Source organism: Camelus ferus, chromosome 13, assembly GCF_009834535.1.
Source record: "Camelus ferus isolate YT-003-E chromosome 13, BCGSAC_Cfer_1.0, whole genome shotgun sequence".
Lineage (NCBI taxonomy): Eukaryota > Metazoa > Chordata > Mammalia > Artiodactyla > Camelidae > Camelus > Camelus ferus.
This window is the reverse complement of record NC_045708.1, coordinates 23302498-23320039: the sequence shown is the minus strand read 5'-3', so window position 1 is coordinate 23320039 and position 17542 is coordinate 23302498. Positions and strand designations below refer to the sequence as shown.

General features: G+C 47.9%; 1 protein-coding gene across 5 annotated transcripts in view; it reads left to right on the top strand.

Moving 5' to 3' along the window:
• PHC2 (polyhomeotic homolog 2) overlaps nt 1–17542 on the top strand; it is a 97914-nt gene that overhangs the window by 61400 nt on the left and 18972 nt on the right. For 4 of the 5 annotated variants that reach the window (XM_032495862.1, XM_032495858.1, XM_032495857.1 and 1 more), the window contains 2 exons: nt 8407–8825; nt 9100–9265. In XM_032495862.1, the coding sequence (XP_032351753.1) occupies nt 8407–8825; nt 9100–9265 (585 nt within the window). Of the gene's footprint in view, nt 1–8406; nt 8826–9099; nt 9266–13478; nt 13798–17542 lie in introns of those variants that run through there. The other variant, XM_032495863.1, reaches the window with a different exon arrangement.

Below are 17542 nucleotides of genomic sequence, written 5' to 3'. Positions count from 1 at the left end.
GGTCTTTGTTCCATGTCCTCATCCCTCCTCAGGTCTCAGGAAGGAGAGAGAATTCACTGCTGGGGAGGCCTGCCACACAGCGGCTTTGTTTTATCACAGAAGAGGTTTTGTGTCAGGGAGTGGTGATTCTGTCTGCAATAGGCTCGACAGCGTGATGCTTGCTGATTCTAGGACTCTTGGGTACCATATTTCCCTCCCAAAGCAGCTGCCAAACTGTGGGGTAGATACACTTTCACTTAGAGAATCCAACAGAAACCAAAACATACAGCTGTTATCTAGCTGGAATCAAATCCCCAACAATTTTGATGCTAAAATCATGCAACCAGCCATGAAGGTCATTTCAATTATGCACTTTAGGACCAGATTTAGCTTACTCCTTATCTTAAGGGAAAGCGTCTCCTCCTTATATGAGGGGGGAAAAGCCAGCGGATATCAGCAGAGGAGTTTTCTGTTTTGCTTAACATCCCTCTCCATGGGTGTGTACGTGTGTATGTGAGAGAGCGAGAAGAAACAGACTGTGACACACAAAGGGCCTTGGAGCTGTTGAGCATCCCTTCTTTCCTGAAATCCTTCACCCTAAGCTCCTATTATGTTCATTGCTGCCAACTAATAGTGAGAATGCACAACCACGTTCCAGGCACTTTACTGAATGCCTAACCTACATATCTCATGTAATCCTAACAATAATTACTCATCTCATAAAATGAAGAAGACATGGCTCAGAAAAAAAATAATTAACTACCATCTCCATATAGTTTATCTCTCTTTAATTGTTCAGCTCCACCTGAAAAATTATTATTCATTTAGCACCTATTATGTGCCAAACATGATGCCAACCATATGGGAGCTACAGAGTTGAACAGTGCAAATTCTAAGAGGGGGTGTGGAAATTTGAGTTAAACCTTGAGAAATGAGGAAGTTTCAAGAACAGATCTGAAGAGGGATTATCTCAGCTGGCACTGGGAGGAACCCACGCCCAGTGGCCATGTGTAGGTGTGACCATCTGTGCACGTGGGTGGGCCCTGCAGCTCCTTGCTTTTCCCTGGCCCCACTGCCATTAGCTGTGGGATTCCCAACACAATCTGTTTGCCCTAGTGTTTGACTCCAACACTTACCTTCTAGCGGAGCTTGTCTGTCTTTCCATTTAGACACCAGCCACCTGTCCGCAGATGACTTCTCAATATGCATCTATCTCTGTCCTCCTCCTCGCTCCCCATGGATTTCCAGCTGTCTATAGGCCCTTCCCAAGTGGGTATCACCCCACCTACCTACACATTTTTTAAAATTTGGAGACTGATAAACAAAACAAAAGCAAAAACCTGAAAGTCTTCCTCTACGGAAAGTTCCCCCTTTCCCGGTCCCTGACCACTGCCCACTGTCACCAGGTATTCCTGTACCCAGGCTAACCATCTCAGGGTTGTTTCGACTTTATCTCCCTTCAGCAGGGAGGCAGAGGGTTCTAATGGGAAAACATAGGCTTCGGAGTTAGACCTGGTTTCGGACTCCAGCTTCATCACTTACTAGTTTTACACCCATCATCAAGTTAATCTCCGTAAACCCCAATTTCTTCATCTGTAAAACAAAGATGATTATATTTACAACACGCTGTAAGGATGGATGAGATGGCCTGCAAAAGAGACCAGCACAGTAGGTTCATATCGTTCCCTTCCCCTCCTCACTCCCACCCTCTGTCACCGCCCAGTTTATCACCAGGTTCTGACATGTCTTCCTCTGTGTCAGCTCCCCACTTTGCTTAAGGCCTGCGGACTGTACGAGGCTTAACTGGCGGCCAGAACATCCACTCATAGCTGCCAGAATCACCTTCCTCAGAGACTTTAGTCGTTTCTTGTTTAGAAACCTGCACTGTGTCTTTATTTCCCACTGTATCAGTTGCAATGCCCAGTCTATAGGAAGGATTCAATCATCAGCACGCTAATGACTTCTGACAGACTGTGACAGGGGTGGGGGCCTTCAAGACCCTCCCCAGCGGCCCCATGAACCACTTACTGCCCAAGTTCTCCTCACTCAGATCCTCTGCCTCTTCCTTTCCCACCCCCACCCCTTTGTGAGTTACTCGACCTGTGCAGACCCTTTACCTCCCCTTCTGTTGTCATCCCTCCAAGATTACCTCCAAAGTTCTCAACAGCCGCCAGCTAATACTCGAAGCCCTGCCGCTTTAATTTGTGCTTGCTGACTTGTGCCATTCACTCGCCCGTCAGCATTTTTTTTGAAATTTGTTAAATACAAGGCACCATGCCTCGTCTGTCAAATGAAGTCAGTTTTCCCTGAATCTGCTGCGTTGTAGAAAGCCCTTGGGAACAACTCTCTGTCCTTGTTTGTAAAAAGGGAACACTGCCCATTTGCCTCAGAGGCTGAGTGTAAGGAATGAATGAGACTTAAATTATCAGAATGCCTTGAGAAGTTCAAAGCAATATACATATGGTAGTATTTTAAGAATAGCTACCATTTACTGGGCATCTACTATGTATGAACAAAGGCAGTGAACCTCTCCTCTTTGTGGTGTAAACATAATATTCCATTTGATACTAATAGCTAGTCTGTGAAGTATGTATCACTATTTGCAGAACAGAAAGTCAAGATTCAGAGAGGTTAAACAGTCTGCCTTAAGTTGCACAGCCTATAGGTGGCAGACCCAAGATTTAAACTAGATCTCTCTGATTCTAAAACCCTCTCCCTTTAGCCAATCTGCTGTGGGTGGGTAGTTTCTTTCTTAATACTGTAAGCTACCTTATAAGGAATCCTGCTCACAGAGAACATTTGGTGGTCTTGCCAGGTAGCTGCAGAGCAGGCCTGAAGACATGAAGGCATAGACAGACCACCACAGAGGGGCCCTGCAGGCAGCACCCCTGCTTTTGTAACCTCGTTTCCCCTTCCAAGGGAACTTCCCTTAGCTCCCTTTCCCCTCTCGTATTCCTCCCAGCCCTCAGCCTGGAAGGACTACATCTCGGAAAATAGGTTTTCCTAAAAGGAGCTTCCTCGTCTATTTCTGTGTAATGGGACTCTGACCTCTAGAGTCAATGTCAGTCTCAGCCACTCCCTGCAGCCCGATCACATGAGACAGAGACATTTGGAGATGAGTAGCCTCTTGAGGGTGCTGGCATAGATTAGACCCAACCTAAAACTGCCTCCTCTCTGGCTTCTCTTGTGTAGTCACCTCAGGGTCAGCCGAACAGGATGCCCTTTGGGTCCCTGAATGCTCCGTGGTATTTGATGCTTCTGAGTTTTCCTGCCTGTTCTTCCTTCTGTCTTCTTCCTCACTCTGAATCATGCTCAGCACCTACTTCCTCTGGGAAGCCTTCTCTGCTTTCCTTCCCAAGCTGAACCCCCTTTCTGTGTTCCCAGCAATCTGCACTTATCTCGTCATAACATTTACCAAGTTACGTCGAGAGTGTCTGTTTACCAGCTGTCTCTTTTACTAAACTGTAACCTATTCTAGGGACCATGTTTTAACCAGCACCAAACATAGAATTTAGTTGGTAGTAGGTGCTTAGTAATGTTGGTTGAGTGAATGAATGATTGAAAATATCTCTTCATTCAACTCTCTAAACCTTGAAGAGTAGCAGGTAATAAAAAGTTAGGCCATTCTTCTCTCATGGGCACCTTCTCCTCGCTCATAGTCCAGGTAATGTCAAACACTAGTCAATTATTACAACCATAGAAAAATAAATGTATGAGCAAATCTCCAACCTATGGTTGGGATGCTTGCAGCTCCCGTGTACTTTGAAATAGGAGTCCTAGCATTTCTGGACAGTGAGCTGTTTCCTGCATACCTGAAGCCCTGGGATCAATGGAGATCCATTACTGATAGGTTCTGGCAGTGGATACAGCAAGCAGGGTGTGCCAGTAATCCCTCACAGTCAGCCCTCCTGCATGGGGGATCTTAATCCTCTTGTTGCTAACCACCAGCTGTTTGGGGAACAGTGAATTGGCCTCTTCAGATTCTAAGGAGGCTGTCAAGGTTAGAGCACCGGACGGGAAAATGAGCATTGCCTGGAGTCTCTCCTTTTAGGGAGGCCCTAATCTGTGACGGCCCTAGGCCTGCCCCTCCTCTGCTCCATTAAAGAAAGGGCTGATGAGGCCTTCCAAAGCTGTGGCTGAGGTCCCATGGAAACAACCTTTTGTTCCTGAGAAGCAATGAGCTTTCCAGCTGCAGAGGATGGGGCAGCCAAAGTAGATACAGGAGAGAAATGAAGCTACTGGATCTTAGGGGAAAATAAAGAAAGGTCCAGAGAGATTTCTGTGCATTAATATTTCTTAAACTGATATGCCCCATCCTAGCTGTAGGGAAGCAGGATGTGGCCTCCTCTGGTGTCAAGGCTTCAGTGTGAAGTACCCACCTTCACCACCCCACGCTGAGCTGGGAGGACGTGGGAGAGGGAGGAGAAGTGATTGATCCCACTGTGATCAATGGCAGATAGTTGCTAAGCATCTACAGACATGTAGATTGTCATGTGGAAGGGGAAAGAAACATAAAAACCTAGTTCAATTAAAGTGCATCTTTAAGTTTAAAAAAAAAGAAACATAAGACATATCTTCGACTCAAAAAGCATATAGTCTGGTCAGATAGATAGGAAATAAACACACAAAGCGTAAAAGTATTCCAGTTTGACACCACTTTGTAAGATGTGCCATGATTTTTTTTTAACTCTAAGAAAGAGAAGCACTACCAGTTTAACATCATCAGCTCTAATATGCAATCCCAATTCTAAAGACATTAAATGGGGGTCGGGAGTAAGAATCAATGGGATACATACACAGATAGCACATGTTAAATCACAAATGAATAAACAAACAAACCATCAAGGCATTCGGGACTTCTGAGGGAAAATTGAGGGTTAAGGTAAAGGGAGAAAACGAGCTGAGCCTGGGCCAGAGGAGCTTAAGCCTTACTGAGATCACTGAAGCAGAAGGAGGGCATTCCAGAAAGTGGAAGCCCTGAAACCGGAGCCAAAGAGGCACCGGGGAAAGTGAAAGTGATGCTGGAGGACAAGGACTAGAGCAGTCGGGTGGGGGAAGGTGAGTGCAGGAAGGCAGCGAGCAGAGGTTGGACGGGAGGAGGGTCTTCAATAAAGCAGAGTGCTGATAAAACCAGATGGTCCGTGGGGTTACACCCATCTCGTCCATGTTCTGACTCTGAAGAGGAGAAGTTCGGTGGGACAGACAAGCTGGAGTCCCACTGTGTTGTCATTCATTCATTCATGCAGCAATACTGGTTGAGCATCTACTGAATTCCAGGTATTTTGGAGGGAACAAAGAAATCCTAAATTCTGCCTATCGAAGGAGATGAGTCGCTGACTGAGATTACTGTGAGATACAGATATCATTGTTACTCCCACTTTAAAGATGGTGACACAGAGGTACAGAGAGGTCCAGGGACTTGCCCAGCCTCCCACTGCTGGTAAGAGGCAGGAAAATGATGATGAGGATTTGGTTCATGGCCCTCTAGACAGTATGAGACAAGGCACAGACTTCCATACAGCAGGCAGTGAACAGTAAAGATTGCTTGGATCAAAGAGTGAAAATTGAAAGGTTAGTTGATGTTGTAAGAAGATCTTGAATGCCAGGGGCCTTAGACAACCACAGACAAAGGAGAGTCTCTGATGGTTTTTAATCAGGGATCAGATCTGAGCACTAGGAAGATTAATTTGTGATCTATCTACAAGGTGGATTATAGTGAAAAGAAACTGGAATCAGAAGGACCAATTAGAAAGCTATTGCAACACTTTAAATAAAAGGAATTTGACTCAGGATAATGCTGGAGTTCAGTCGTGGTCTTCGCTTTTAATTAACCTCAAAATGTTAAGGGGGTACACTCCCTGCAAAATACCCTGGGGTCTTTGATCTACAAAGTTATCTAAGATTTCATGAGCTTTGTTTCCAGACTTGGCATATCCTAGCATCATTTGTTCTAAAACAATGGCCTTGGGTTTTCCACAAGTGGCCCAGGGTGGGGCAGAGAGTGGGACAGAGGGGAGGCCCAGCGATTAAGGGCCAGGAGGCCAGCAGTTGCCTCTCCCATTCTTGGTAAACAAATGTGTCCTGTGCCCAACTATACTCTCTATGTTCTGTAGGTCTAGAACCTTCTTCTCTAACCTTCCTTTTACCACCTTACACGTCCTGAATTTTAAACCCTTTTCCTATGCTAGCCACCCCCATCAGATTGTAGAGCTGGAAGAGACTTGTGTGATCACCTAGCCCAAACCTCTGACCTCACAGATAAAACCCTGAAGCCCTGGGAAAGGAAAGGGCCTGTCTCAGGCCACACAGCCAGTTGGTAGCAGGACAGCCTCTGACCCTCGTAGCCTCTCTCACCAGCACCATCTCCAGCTCTCGGCTCAGACGGGCAGCTCCTAGAGGGACTCTCTTCCTGGGGCAGGAATTCACTGTTTTGTATTAAGGGAGAAAGTTTTACTCGAGTCTGCAGCCATGATGCCCACCACTCTGCAGATCTTCTTGGCTGCTGGAGCCTAGCCAGGCGCTTGGTGGCGTCTGCAGTACCTCTCTGGTGTCTTAACAAGGGTCGTCTCAAAAATCCCTGATGATTAAGTTTGCCTGAATAACAGTCTTTGATTGTTAAGCTTTGAGCTATTCAGTGTGAAATTAGGAGACAAAGCTTAGGTTGGGGTCAGGGGCAATTTATAATCACCAAATGCCTGTTGGCAATTTCCATTTGGACCTTCTGCCGTCACCTCAAATGCCACACGCTTCTCTCAAAACCTCATCACTGTCCATGTTTCTCTCTCCCATCACTCCCTGTCATCCAGGCAGTGAGCCATCCATACTCCCTCCTCCTCTGCCTACAACTCCTCACTGGGGAGCATTTTGTTTTTCCTTAACACCTCTTGTTTCCATCCCTTCCTTTCTATTCCTATTGGCATTCTGCTTAGAACTCCTTGTTGGGCTGTGATGAGCTAGTTGGAAACTCGCATATAAATAAACAAAATCCAAGAAAGCAGGTACCTCCCCTAACTCTGTTTGAAATCTGCTTACTTTGCCCTGTGTCACGGGATCCTTTTTAAATGTTAGCTCAAGATCCAGAATTTACATTCTCCTCATTGGCTGGGAGCCTTTGGTTGCGAAAATCTGTCTGTGAGCTTCCAGCCGTGGCCCCCTGTGCCCTTGCACGGCACCGCCTCCCTCTGCTGGCCCTCCAGCCACAGGAATCCCTGCGGAGGACAGGTTTTAGGCAGGACAGATTCAGCTGAGTGGCCTTCATACTCAGCTGGCCTGGATGCCACTAGACAGAGAGCGAGCAGCCTGAGGACAGTTGATCTCTGAGCTGAGTGTCCTGAATCCCTACTGTCTGCAAGGCATGCAGTGGACACTGGAGGAATTACTAAAAAGTCTTAAGAATCCTCACCTCAAAGAGCCAGCCTGGTTAAGATGGAAGAAGAAAGGGCAAGCAGCAAATGGCAACACGTGAATTCCAGTTCAGGACAAACCAATTATTTATTTAGCCCCCATCTAATACTAGGCATCATGAGAGGTTCTGGGTAAACAGATACATGATGGTTTCTGATTATGAGGGGTTCATGATCTAGAAGGGAAGACAGCTAGGGAACAATTATAATCCACTGCGATACATGTCGTTATGGTGGAGGTAAGCCCAGGGTACTGTGAGAACCTAAACCTAGCCTGAAATAATTATTTTAATTAGAGCTAGAAATGACTGACCATGACTGAGTGCCAGGCCTTGGGCTGGGCACATTATGCCATCTTCCTCTCGTTTTATTTGTGCAGTTTTTTCTCCTTTCATCCTTACAACTTTCTGGGCAGGAATTATTTTTGTTTCCAATTTTCACACAAGGCAGCTGAGGCCTAGAGAGGTTAAGTAGTTAGCCCAAGGTCCCACACTAGGTAACAGAAGGAACCGGCACCCCAGCCCTGGGCTGCCTCTGAGGACCACTGTGTGCAACCCGTGCTCCTGGGAGGAGGCCCAGCCTGAGTAGAGCCCAAAGGTTGAATAAGAACCAGCCTTCCAGAGCTGGGGTGGGCCATGGGAGGCTGCATCTGTTGGGGGCATGGGGAAAAACAAGTGAAGGGCATGGAGGAGAGAGAGAATATAGCACACTGCAAAAGCCAGTGTTTCTCTGAACAGCTGGACTGATCAAAGAAGGTGTCACAGGGGAGGTGAGCTTTGTATTGGGCTTTGAGGGACAGCCAAGGGCCCAATATTTCAGCCTAGGAAGAAAGTAAGAAAATGGAGAGAGACAGTTGGGCCGTGACAGCGGCCAGGCTGGGCTCTAGGAGAAGATGAAAGAGATGAAAGCAAGAGACATTGAGTTGGGAAGCCTTCTTTTTGTGGACCTGGGAGGGGGCAGAGTTGGGGGACATGGCAGAAGATGAGGTCAAGCCACGCCTCCTAACCCGTCTCTCCCTCTTCAGCCTATGCTCAGCTGCAGCCACACCAGCTCCTCCCCCAGCCATCCTCAAAGCACCTGCAGCCCCAGTTTGTGATCCAGCAGCAGCAACAGCAACCATCACAGCAGCAGCCGCCACCCCAGCCATCACGGCCAGGGCTCCAAGCCCAGTCCCACCCCCAGCTCACCTCAGTCCCTCCGAGCCTGGCCCTGCAGCCTAGCCCCGAGGCCCACGCCATGCCACTAGGCCCGGTCTCATCCACTCTGCCTCTCCAGTGCTCCAGTGGTAACCTGCACAAGCCTGGCAGCACTCAGCAGTGCCACCCTCCGACGCCAGACACTGGGCCTCACAATGGATACCCTGAGGGCCTGTCCCACACCCCACAACGCAGGTTCCAGCACGCTTCGGCTGTGATCTTACAACTCCAGCCTGCCTCGCCAGTGGTGAGTAAGCCAACTCCAAGGCCCCAGGAACAAAGGGGGAGGACACAGCCCAGGGAGCCCCACAGCCCCCATTTGGATGTGTTTCTCTGTGAGCTGAGCATTGACGTCCTCTCTGGGTATTCCAGGAAAGAAAAGGATATTCCAGCTCCCAAATTTGGGGCTGGCTGAATCTTAACACCCTGGCCTTCTACCCAAGCTCCACAGAAACAGGGGATGTGTCCAGGAATGTCAAGGCAATTAACGAGATGGTCATCTCTGTCTTGTCCTCTAACAGCCCCAGCAGTGCACCCTTGATGACTGGAAGGAAGTGGGAACCGCCGAGAAGAGTGGGCCTGAGACTCGGTCTGGTCCATCACCGCATCAGCAAGCCATCATCACTGCCACGCCAGGTGGCCTGCCTGTACCCAAGAGCCCTAATGTCCAGCAGTCCCCAGCTCACGGTATGAAGTGTAGTGGGGCCCTTGGGGGAGGGGAAGGAGACCGCCTTGCTTGCCATCCCCTGGCACATTCCCCTTGGGCAGCTAGAATGGGAGGGAAACTATCTCAAGTCTCAAGAGGTAAGAAAGAAGCAGGGTAGGGGGAAATGGCGGGGTGGGGAGAAGATGAAGCAAGGATAAAGACAGGGGACCCAGAGGGTATAAAAGGACAGAGAAGGAAAAGGAGAATTGAAAGTTCTAGATGAGGCCACCATGTCACTGCTGTCAGATGTATCTGCATATCCACATGCCAGGTTGCAAGTTCACATAGGTATCCAGTTGTCGCCATCCTCTGCGTGGAGTTGTAAGTATGGCAAGATGGCTGCGTAGCTCAAAGCTAAGGGCAATGCCTGCGGGGAGCCAGAATGGGGTTCAGGACGAGTCAGAATGAGTTCAGCTTATGGAAAGCATCCTTGGAGGGATGGAGCTCAGCTCTGAGCTCTGTCTTCTGTGAGCGCTCAGTGACAGGCAGGCTTCTCCATGACCAGAGACTGCTGGATCCCTCTGCCCTGGTGGGAGAGTCACAGCAGTACCTCTGCCTTCTCGGAGATCTATTGGCTTTCCTTTCCTTCTCTGCCAGTGTGCAGGGCAATCGTGGCCCAGATCTCAGTGACAGTCTGAGCCACGGGCCACCTACAACTCAGGGAGGCAGTTCCAACATCAGACTAAATGTGTGCTGGGAGTGGGGGCAGGGAGAGCCAAGAGAAAAGGGGTTTGGAAATGGAAGAGGGAGACATGAGAAGAAAAGTGCTTGGGGACAAAGTAGTTATAAGTGCCCTACAAGGAAGAGAGGATGGGATGAAGGAAAAGGAAAGTAAAGGCGTATGGAGAAAGAATATTAGAAAAAGTACAAGACAGCAAGGAGGCCGTCGTTCCCTTGGCACACTTGCAGTGTTAAGGGATTTTGAAACCATTTTTGAAAAGCAGCCCATTCCATTGTGCAACTGCTCTAATTATCAGAAAATTGCTCTTCACTTTAAGGCAAAATCTGCTTTCCTGGGACTTCCACCAATGGTTGTGATTCTGTCTTGTGGATTGTAACAGAATCCATCTCCTGCAGTGTTTATAGACAGTTATGTCTCTTTCTGCTCCCTCACCACATCCCCCACTTAAAAAAAAAAAAAAGAGAGAGAGAGAGAGAGAGAAAATTACCAGGTTAAACATCTGAGACATTCTATTTTTCACCTGTCCCGTGTCAGTTCCTCCCATTCCCACCACGCTGATCATTCTCGTCTAGCTGCATTCCACCTTTTCACTAATTCTCTTAAAGTGTGATACCCCCAAACTAAGCACATTAATTCCAAATATAAAAAGCCGCTAGTCACCATAGTTTGGCACCTGGACCAAGCTTTATAAGCCCTTCCAAGGGCAGACTGTTGCCTAGATCTGGGTGGTAGCATAGAGAGGGACTAAAATTTGTTGAACTCCTACTATGTGCCAAGTTCTATTCTAAGTTTTCCTTTACTCACTCATGATAACCCTGAGAGAGAAATATTATTGTCCCCATTATTTAGAGAAGGAAACAAAAGTTTGCAGAGGCTACAGGTCACACAGCTATGAAAGGGCAGCACCATGACTTTGGCTGCAGGGGTAACTCCGCCACCTTCCTACATCAGGACGCCACACCTATGGCCCCACATTAACCCCTTCGACCCAGGGGAGTGATACCATTGGTTTGCAGAGCACTGTGTCACTGGAATTCCAGTGGGGTTGGGTTTGGTTTTTGTTTCTGTTTTTGTTTTTGCAGTTTTTTAAACAGGAACTGCTCTCATTTCAGGTCTCCTCAGTCTCCAAATTGTACAGTTTCTATTTTGAGCCAAAATATGATTAATTATCTCTGTTAAATATTATCTTGTGAATTTAGCCCACAGTTCCAGCCTAGCAAGAAAATGGTAATAGTTAATAGCTAACATTTCATGAGTCCCCTCTGCCAGCTTTACATGCATTTTCTCATTTAATCCTGACAGTACCCTTTGAAGCAGGAACTTTTATCATGCCCATTTTAAAGATAAGAAACTGAGCCACAGAGAGAATAAGTAGTGAGGCAGGAATGTTTTATACCTGATTTTTGTTATTCATTATACTAACTCCTCTGCTTAACTTTGCCATCTGTAAGTTATGTAGCATGTTTTCTTTGTCTTTAACCAATTTGCTGATAGAAATATTGACTAGGACCTGAGTGAAGACACATGCCCTGTCTGCAGTTTGATGATAAACAACAGTCTTTGCTCAAGTATTTGTTATCCAACAACCCCTGAATGGACTGACATTTGCCGACCGTTCTTCGTCTTGTCTATAAAACTCTCAAAAATCTCTTTCTGAAATCTAATCAAGATGCTACACACATAACAAAGCATCCTGCTCCTGAGGTACTAGCTCATGAAAAAAGTAAGTTTTACACAGTGGAAACAATTGTCAACCACCCAAGGTTTAAATATCCATTCTGTATATGGTGAATGCCTGCTCTGTGCGAAAGCACTGTGGGATGGGAGGTAATACATAGAGAAATCAGGTCTGTAACCCTGCCTTCAAGGTCTACTGGGAAAGATGAGAAATGCATAGGAAAAAATACAGTAAAAACTAGAATAGGATAAATGCCATAAAAAGATTGTGGCTAGGTGCTTTAGAAGTTAAGAGAAAAGTTACTGCCAAGTAGAGGTTATCAGGATGGATTGCAGGGAGGAAGTGGCATTGTTCTAGAGCAAGTGTTGGCAAACTACATCCCAAGGGCCAAATTCTGTACAGCCCACAAGCTAGTCACAGTTTTTACATTTTAAAATGTTTAAGAATCAGAAGAATTCAGAATATTTTGTGATACATGAAAATTATATGAAATCCAAATTTCTGTGTCCATCAGTAAACTTTTGTTGGAACACAGCCACATTCCTTCATGTAGTGGTGTTTGTGGTTGCTTTCCTGCTACAATAGCAGAGGTGAGTAGCTGCAATGGAAACTGCGTGGCCTGCAAAGTCTAAAATATTCTCTGGTCCCTTACAAAAAGGTTTGCCAACCACTGTTCTTGAAAGATAGGTAGGACCTGGACATGTGGAGGTGGGGAGAGGGCATTCCAAAAGGGACTAGTACAGTCAAGGTAGGGAGGCAGGGAAGTGTGGGCATGTGTACAGAATAGAGAAGTTGAGTATTCAATCGTGTGTTACTACCTTCACGTATAAAACAAAATGTAAGTGTAAGAAATGCAAAGGCAGAAAGGGGGAGGAAACGTGAATATTAATTTAAAAAGGGTTTGAAATTTTTGAAAAATAGTAGAAGGGAAGAAAGGGGACAGGGAAAAGGGAAAAGATAAAAGGGGCAAAGTAAACCATCAGGGAATATAAAGTAAATGTAAAATGTGAAAACAAAGAAAAGGGGATGAGGCCTGAGGGGAAAGAGGTGGGGATAGGAATGCTAAGAAAGGTAAGAATAGGAGAAAATGTTGGAAATCTAAGTCAAGCATGGAGAGAGAAATTCGGGTCGTCTATTCAGAATAAAGCTGGGTGGGGAGGGGCGACAGTGAGACTTGTGAGTCTCGCAAGTTCTAGCATAGCTACTGAATGAATGTGCTTCCCCATGACAATTCCGTTTAAACCGGTGTGGTTTAGGAGGAGAAGTAACATTTATTGGGTTCCAACTGTGTGCCAGGCTCTACAGGCAATTTGTATAAATGCCCTCAGTTAACCTTCACAGTAAGCCTAAAGAGTAGGCATTATCCCCGTTTATGGAGGTGTAACTGGGTCACTTTGCTCATTACTTAACCTCCCTGATCCTCAGTTCCCAGTGGGGAGGATAATGACTACTTGTGGGGTCATTGTGAACACTAAGAGGAGTGTGCATGCTCGTAGGGCTTGACACATATTAAGCACTCAATTACTGCTAGTCGTTATTCTTCCTGCCTCCGAACTGGTCGAGGCGGGATCACAGCCCACCACCGCACGGGGGACTTTTGACCCGGCGAGGGCAGAAGGCAGCGTGGCGCCCGCGGCGCTAGCCTCCCTAAACCGAAACCGACGTCCCTAACCGGCCGCAGGTTAGGGCCTCGCTGCGCCTTCCGGAGGGCGCGGGGCGGGGCCGGTGCGGCCGCACAAAGGAAGCGCGCGGCCCGGCTTCCGCGCCGGCGCCCCGCCTCCCGGAGGCCCCGCCCCGCGCCTCTCCCATGCCCCGCCCCGCGCCTCGCCCCGCCCCCGGCGGAGGCGGCCGCGGGAGCTCTGCCGGGACGCGCCGCATTGTCTCCGCGGCGGCTGCAGCCCTCGAGCGCCCGCCGCGCGCGCGCAACCCGGCCGCCGCCCGCTCCCCCACCCCGGCCTCGAGCCCCCGCTGCCCTTTGTGGACGCCGGCCCGGCCGGTGCGGTCGGATGCGCCGCGGCAGCCCCGGGCCCCGGCTCGGAGGCTCCCGGCGGAGAGGAGGCGGCCCGCCCGGCCCCGGGACCCCGCGCGAGGCGGCGCCCGGCCGAGGGGCTGCGTAGGCCTCGCCCGGCCAGGCCCAGCCGGGCCCTGGACAGGTCAGTGCCCTTGGCGGGGGAGGGGTTCTCGCCAGAAGGGGGTCCGCGGCCCGCGTCGGTCGCACGGCCACCAGGCACCGCCCTTCGGTGCCACTCCTGCCCGGCCCGGGCCTACTCGGCTGCCATGCCGTGCCAGCCCGCGACTCTCGCCCTCTCGGCGCCGGGGAGGTGTCCTGCGCCTCCCTCCCTCGTCGAGGACTCTGCCTGCCCCGCACTCCCCTGGCAGCCGCTATGTCACCCTCGGCGTGACAAACGCTTCCGTGTGACCCCGTCCTTACCCCGATCCCCCGCACACCCCACCCTCGCCTCCGTCCTCCTGGACGCCGCTTTCCCGGGGATGGACCGTCCGTTTAGGGACAAGCTGTTGGCGTCCTCTGTACCCTTTGGTTGGGGACTGCCTATCTTAGAGGGCCTGCGGGTTCGCTGGAGAGTTTTGTTTTTAATCTAGTTCAGTCTCACGAGGTTTTTAATTGGATGGAAAGGGACAAGCTGTTCTGTGTCTGTCCTCTCTTCCATTTTTAGAAGCGCGTTTTCTCTCCTCATGCCAAATGAAGGCATATTGTATTGTTGATTCTTTACATTAAAATCGGGATTTGTGAGATTCTCTGTTTAAATTGAAGTCCACAGAGAGGGAAATAATTTGCCCAAGGTCAGGTTGCAAACTAATGGTGGACCTACAGTGTGGACTCTTAGCCTCCGACTCCTGTATTGTTGGATATCAGTCTGTGGCAGTGATACCCCGATCATCCCAACCTTCACCATCCCTGCCCCCAAGGCTGCTTTTGATACCTGAACAGATTTCACTGACGTACTTTCAGTTCTGATCAACTTTCCTTTCCTTCCTGCTCCATACCTAGAACGGTGACCTTCTTCCTGTGCCGTCTGCAGACATAACTCTTATTCTTTTTCCTACTTAACAAATCAGTGACAGCTCTCCCCTTAAATATGTCCCATCCAAGATCTTTAATCCCCTCCCATTAGCATATTGGGCCCAGAGGATCCCTTGTCGTGATATAAGCTACCGACCTAAATCCACCATATGTCCCCGATTTTTCTAGGACAACCCCAGTTTAAAATATTCCATCCCATTGTCTATCAGCCAGATGTCTCGATTTTTGGTTTAGAAAATAATGCCATTTTAACTGTATCAGACCCTGCTGTCCTGGCCTTTTCCAGCCATTTGGCTCTGGGGCATAGCTGGGTAATCCAATTATCATTCACCTGGGATTTTTCATCTCCTCCTGAGTCAACCCAAATGTTGGAACTGCTAGGATTTCTAGATGAGTCTGAAAATTGCGGGCTAATGAGGCAAGGAAATTCTTCCTTGTTCCTATATATCTGCCCCCCTGCCCTCCCCATTTTTTATTCCGCTGCAGGGCCTCAGACCTGTGGTAGTCTGTATTGATTAGGGCTTAAGTTGAAGTCAAAAGGGATGCAGGGCTTCATATCATTTTGGCTCTAGAATGGAAAGAAACAAACTTACTGTGTTGCTACAGGGCAGGAGATTTTGTCTTGGATCTTACGATACCTGCAGAGCTAAATAGTTTTGGTTGCACTCAGATTGAACACACCTTCATCAGGCTCCTGCTTCCTGTAAAGCACTGTCCTAGGCCCTGTGGCTAATATAAATGTGATTTTTCCCACATGGCCTCAACATCTGGGTCTATATTTGGAAACAGCCACACTTTTGAATCAACTGATTATTTCCCACTGTTATTTCCCACTGTTTCTATACCTAAGTTCCAGTCCCTGCGAGGCGGGAACCAGACCTTCTGGTTTGGCTCCTTCACAAGGGCTGGCTTGTTTCACAGAGGGCCCAGCAGATGGGTAATGGTGCTCGTGTGGCACCTGCCCTTTCCAGGCACTCTTATCACGTGAGCGCTGCCTCTCAGCCCACCCAAAGTCTATTTCCAGGCTTGTCCATACACACTGGGAGGAATAGATGCCTTTTTTCGCTGGCATTAATCTTGAGAAAGTAGGCAGTTCCTTAGCCCACTTTTCTATTCTTGAGTTGGTTTCTCAGTTGTCCAACTGCATTTTCATGAGCAGCCGCTGCTGTCATAATCACCTTCTTCCTTTTTGTTTTTTAGCTGTTATCTTATTGTAGGTGGCACGTAGATGCTTCGTGAATGTTGGCATTTCATCATGTGCTCACCTCCCAGCCCTTTCCATTTCTCTTCCAGGTCCTGGCTTAATTTCTGATTTACCTTTGTCAGGTGCACTCAGTAGATATTATTTCCGCTTCCCTCAAAGTAAGGGGGAAACTCCAGCTCTTCCTTCTTCTGCCCCAGTAATGATTCTCCTGGCTGTAGGTCTCTTCAGCCGTTGTTCCTCTGCCTTTCTTTCAGTGGAGGATAACCTTTTAAGAAGGTATTGTTATGCCTCTCCAGACATACCTCCTCACTCACTGAGCTGAGTGATCCTGAGACTTCTTTTCCTGCCACCCAGACCCCTTCCCCCATCTGTGACCCGGTGCCTATGACTTGCTTTGGCTCAGCCCCAGAATCCACTCTTTTTCAGACCACATCCTTTTTCCTGCCTTACTCATTTCCTGTCTCAGATCCTCTGGGTCCCCTGGATCTTTCAGTGAGAGAGAGAATACACTAAAAGGAACAAGTAGATAGATGATTTTATAAAGTTGAACTGTTCCTGCCTCTGGTCTTGCATGCTCTTACATAGGCTGCCCCTCCCCTAGGTTTTCTTGTTTCAGGGAAAAAAAAAAAAGATTACTAGCTCAGAACTAAGAACCTTTCCCTGTGAGTTTGTGAATGTGTTTTTCATCTCTTGTTTTTTCCTGCTGTGAATGTATGAAGAGGGTAATTTGTCAACCTTAGATTCTTCTAAGTCTCTGTCCTCCTCTGGGCTTTGGGCCTCATGCTAGGCATTTGGTAACCATTTGCCAAGTTCACCCCCTTCCTATCCAAGTCCTTCACTGTCAGCTAGCATGGATCAGTAAGCCCACATAAAATTTAAATAGAAAAAAGTCAGGAATAGGATGGCAGCTCCAGTACTGGTAGTGCTGCTCCGTGTTAGTATGACGTTTGCCAGGGGTTTTTTTCCTCCTTTGGGTCAGTCCAAGTTTCCATTAAAGTTCTCCCAGCTGTGCAATGCCATTTACTCTCCAGACCGATTTGGTTCTGTCCTGAAAAAGATTCTCTTCTGGAAAGACAGATCTACCAGAGATTAGAGTGGGGAAACGAGACTAAGGAGCCTTCATAAAAGCATGATTTCTCTTTTATCCCCTTTCTTTTGTGCCATTTTGCAACTGGAAGATGAAGATGATTTTCTGTGGTCAGGAGGAATCTCACAAAAGTGGTTGTAGAGATGCTTTTGTGTTTTCCACCCCCGTGGAAAAGCAGGGTGAGGACTGGCTGCCTTATGCAATCTCCTCTCATGAGGCCATTGTACCAGTAACAGAGATGACTCTCTGCAGTGACTTAGCACCTTGTCTGATGGAAATCAAAGCCAGACTACCCCTCAAGGTAGAGGTATGAATGTATACCGATTTATGTTTTCAGTGTTTTTAAGATATGATTTATACTACAATGTGAGTCACTGGTTAAAAAGACTCTGAGGATGTGTTCTGTTAAAAATTCTTAAAAGTGTGCCTGTTTAAGATTACTTATTCACAATTCAGATAGATGCAGGGTTCATTTTAAGCACTGACTTATTTAAAATTTTCAGTTTTAATTAAGCTACATCAGAACACTGATTTGACACTTGTAAAGAAACTCAAGCAAACCAT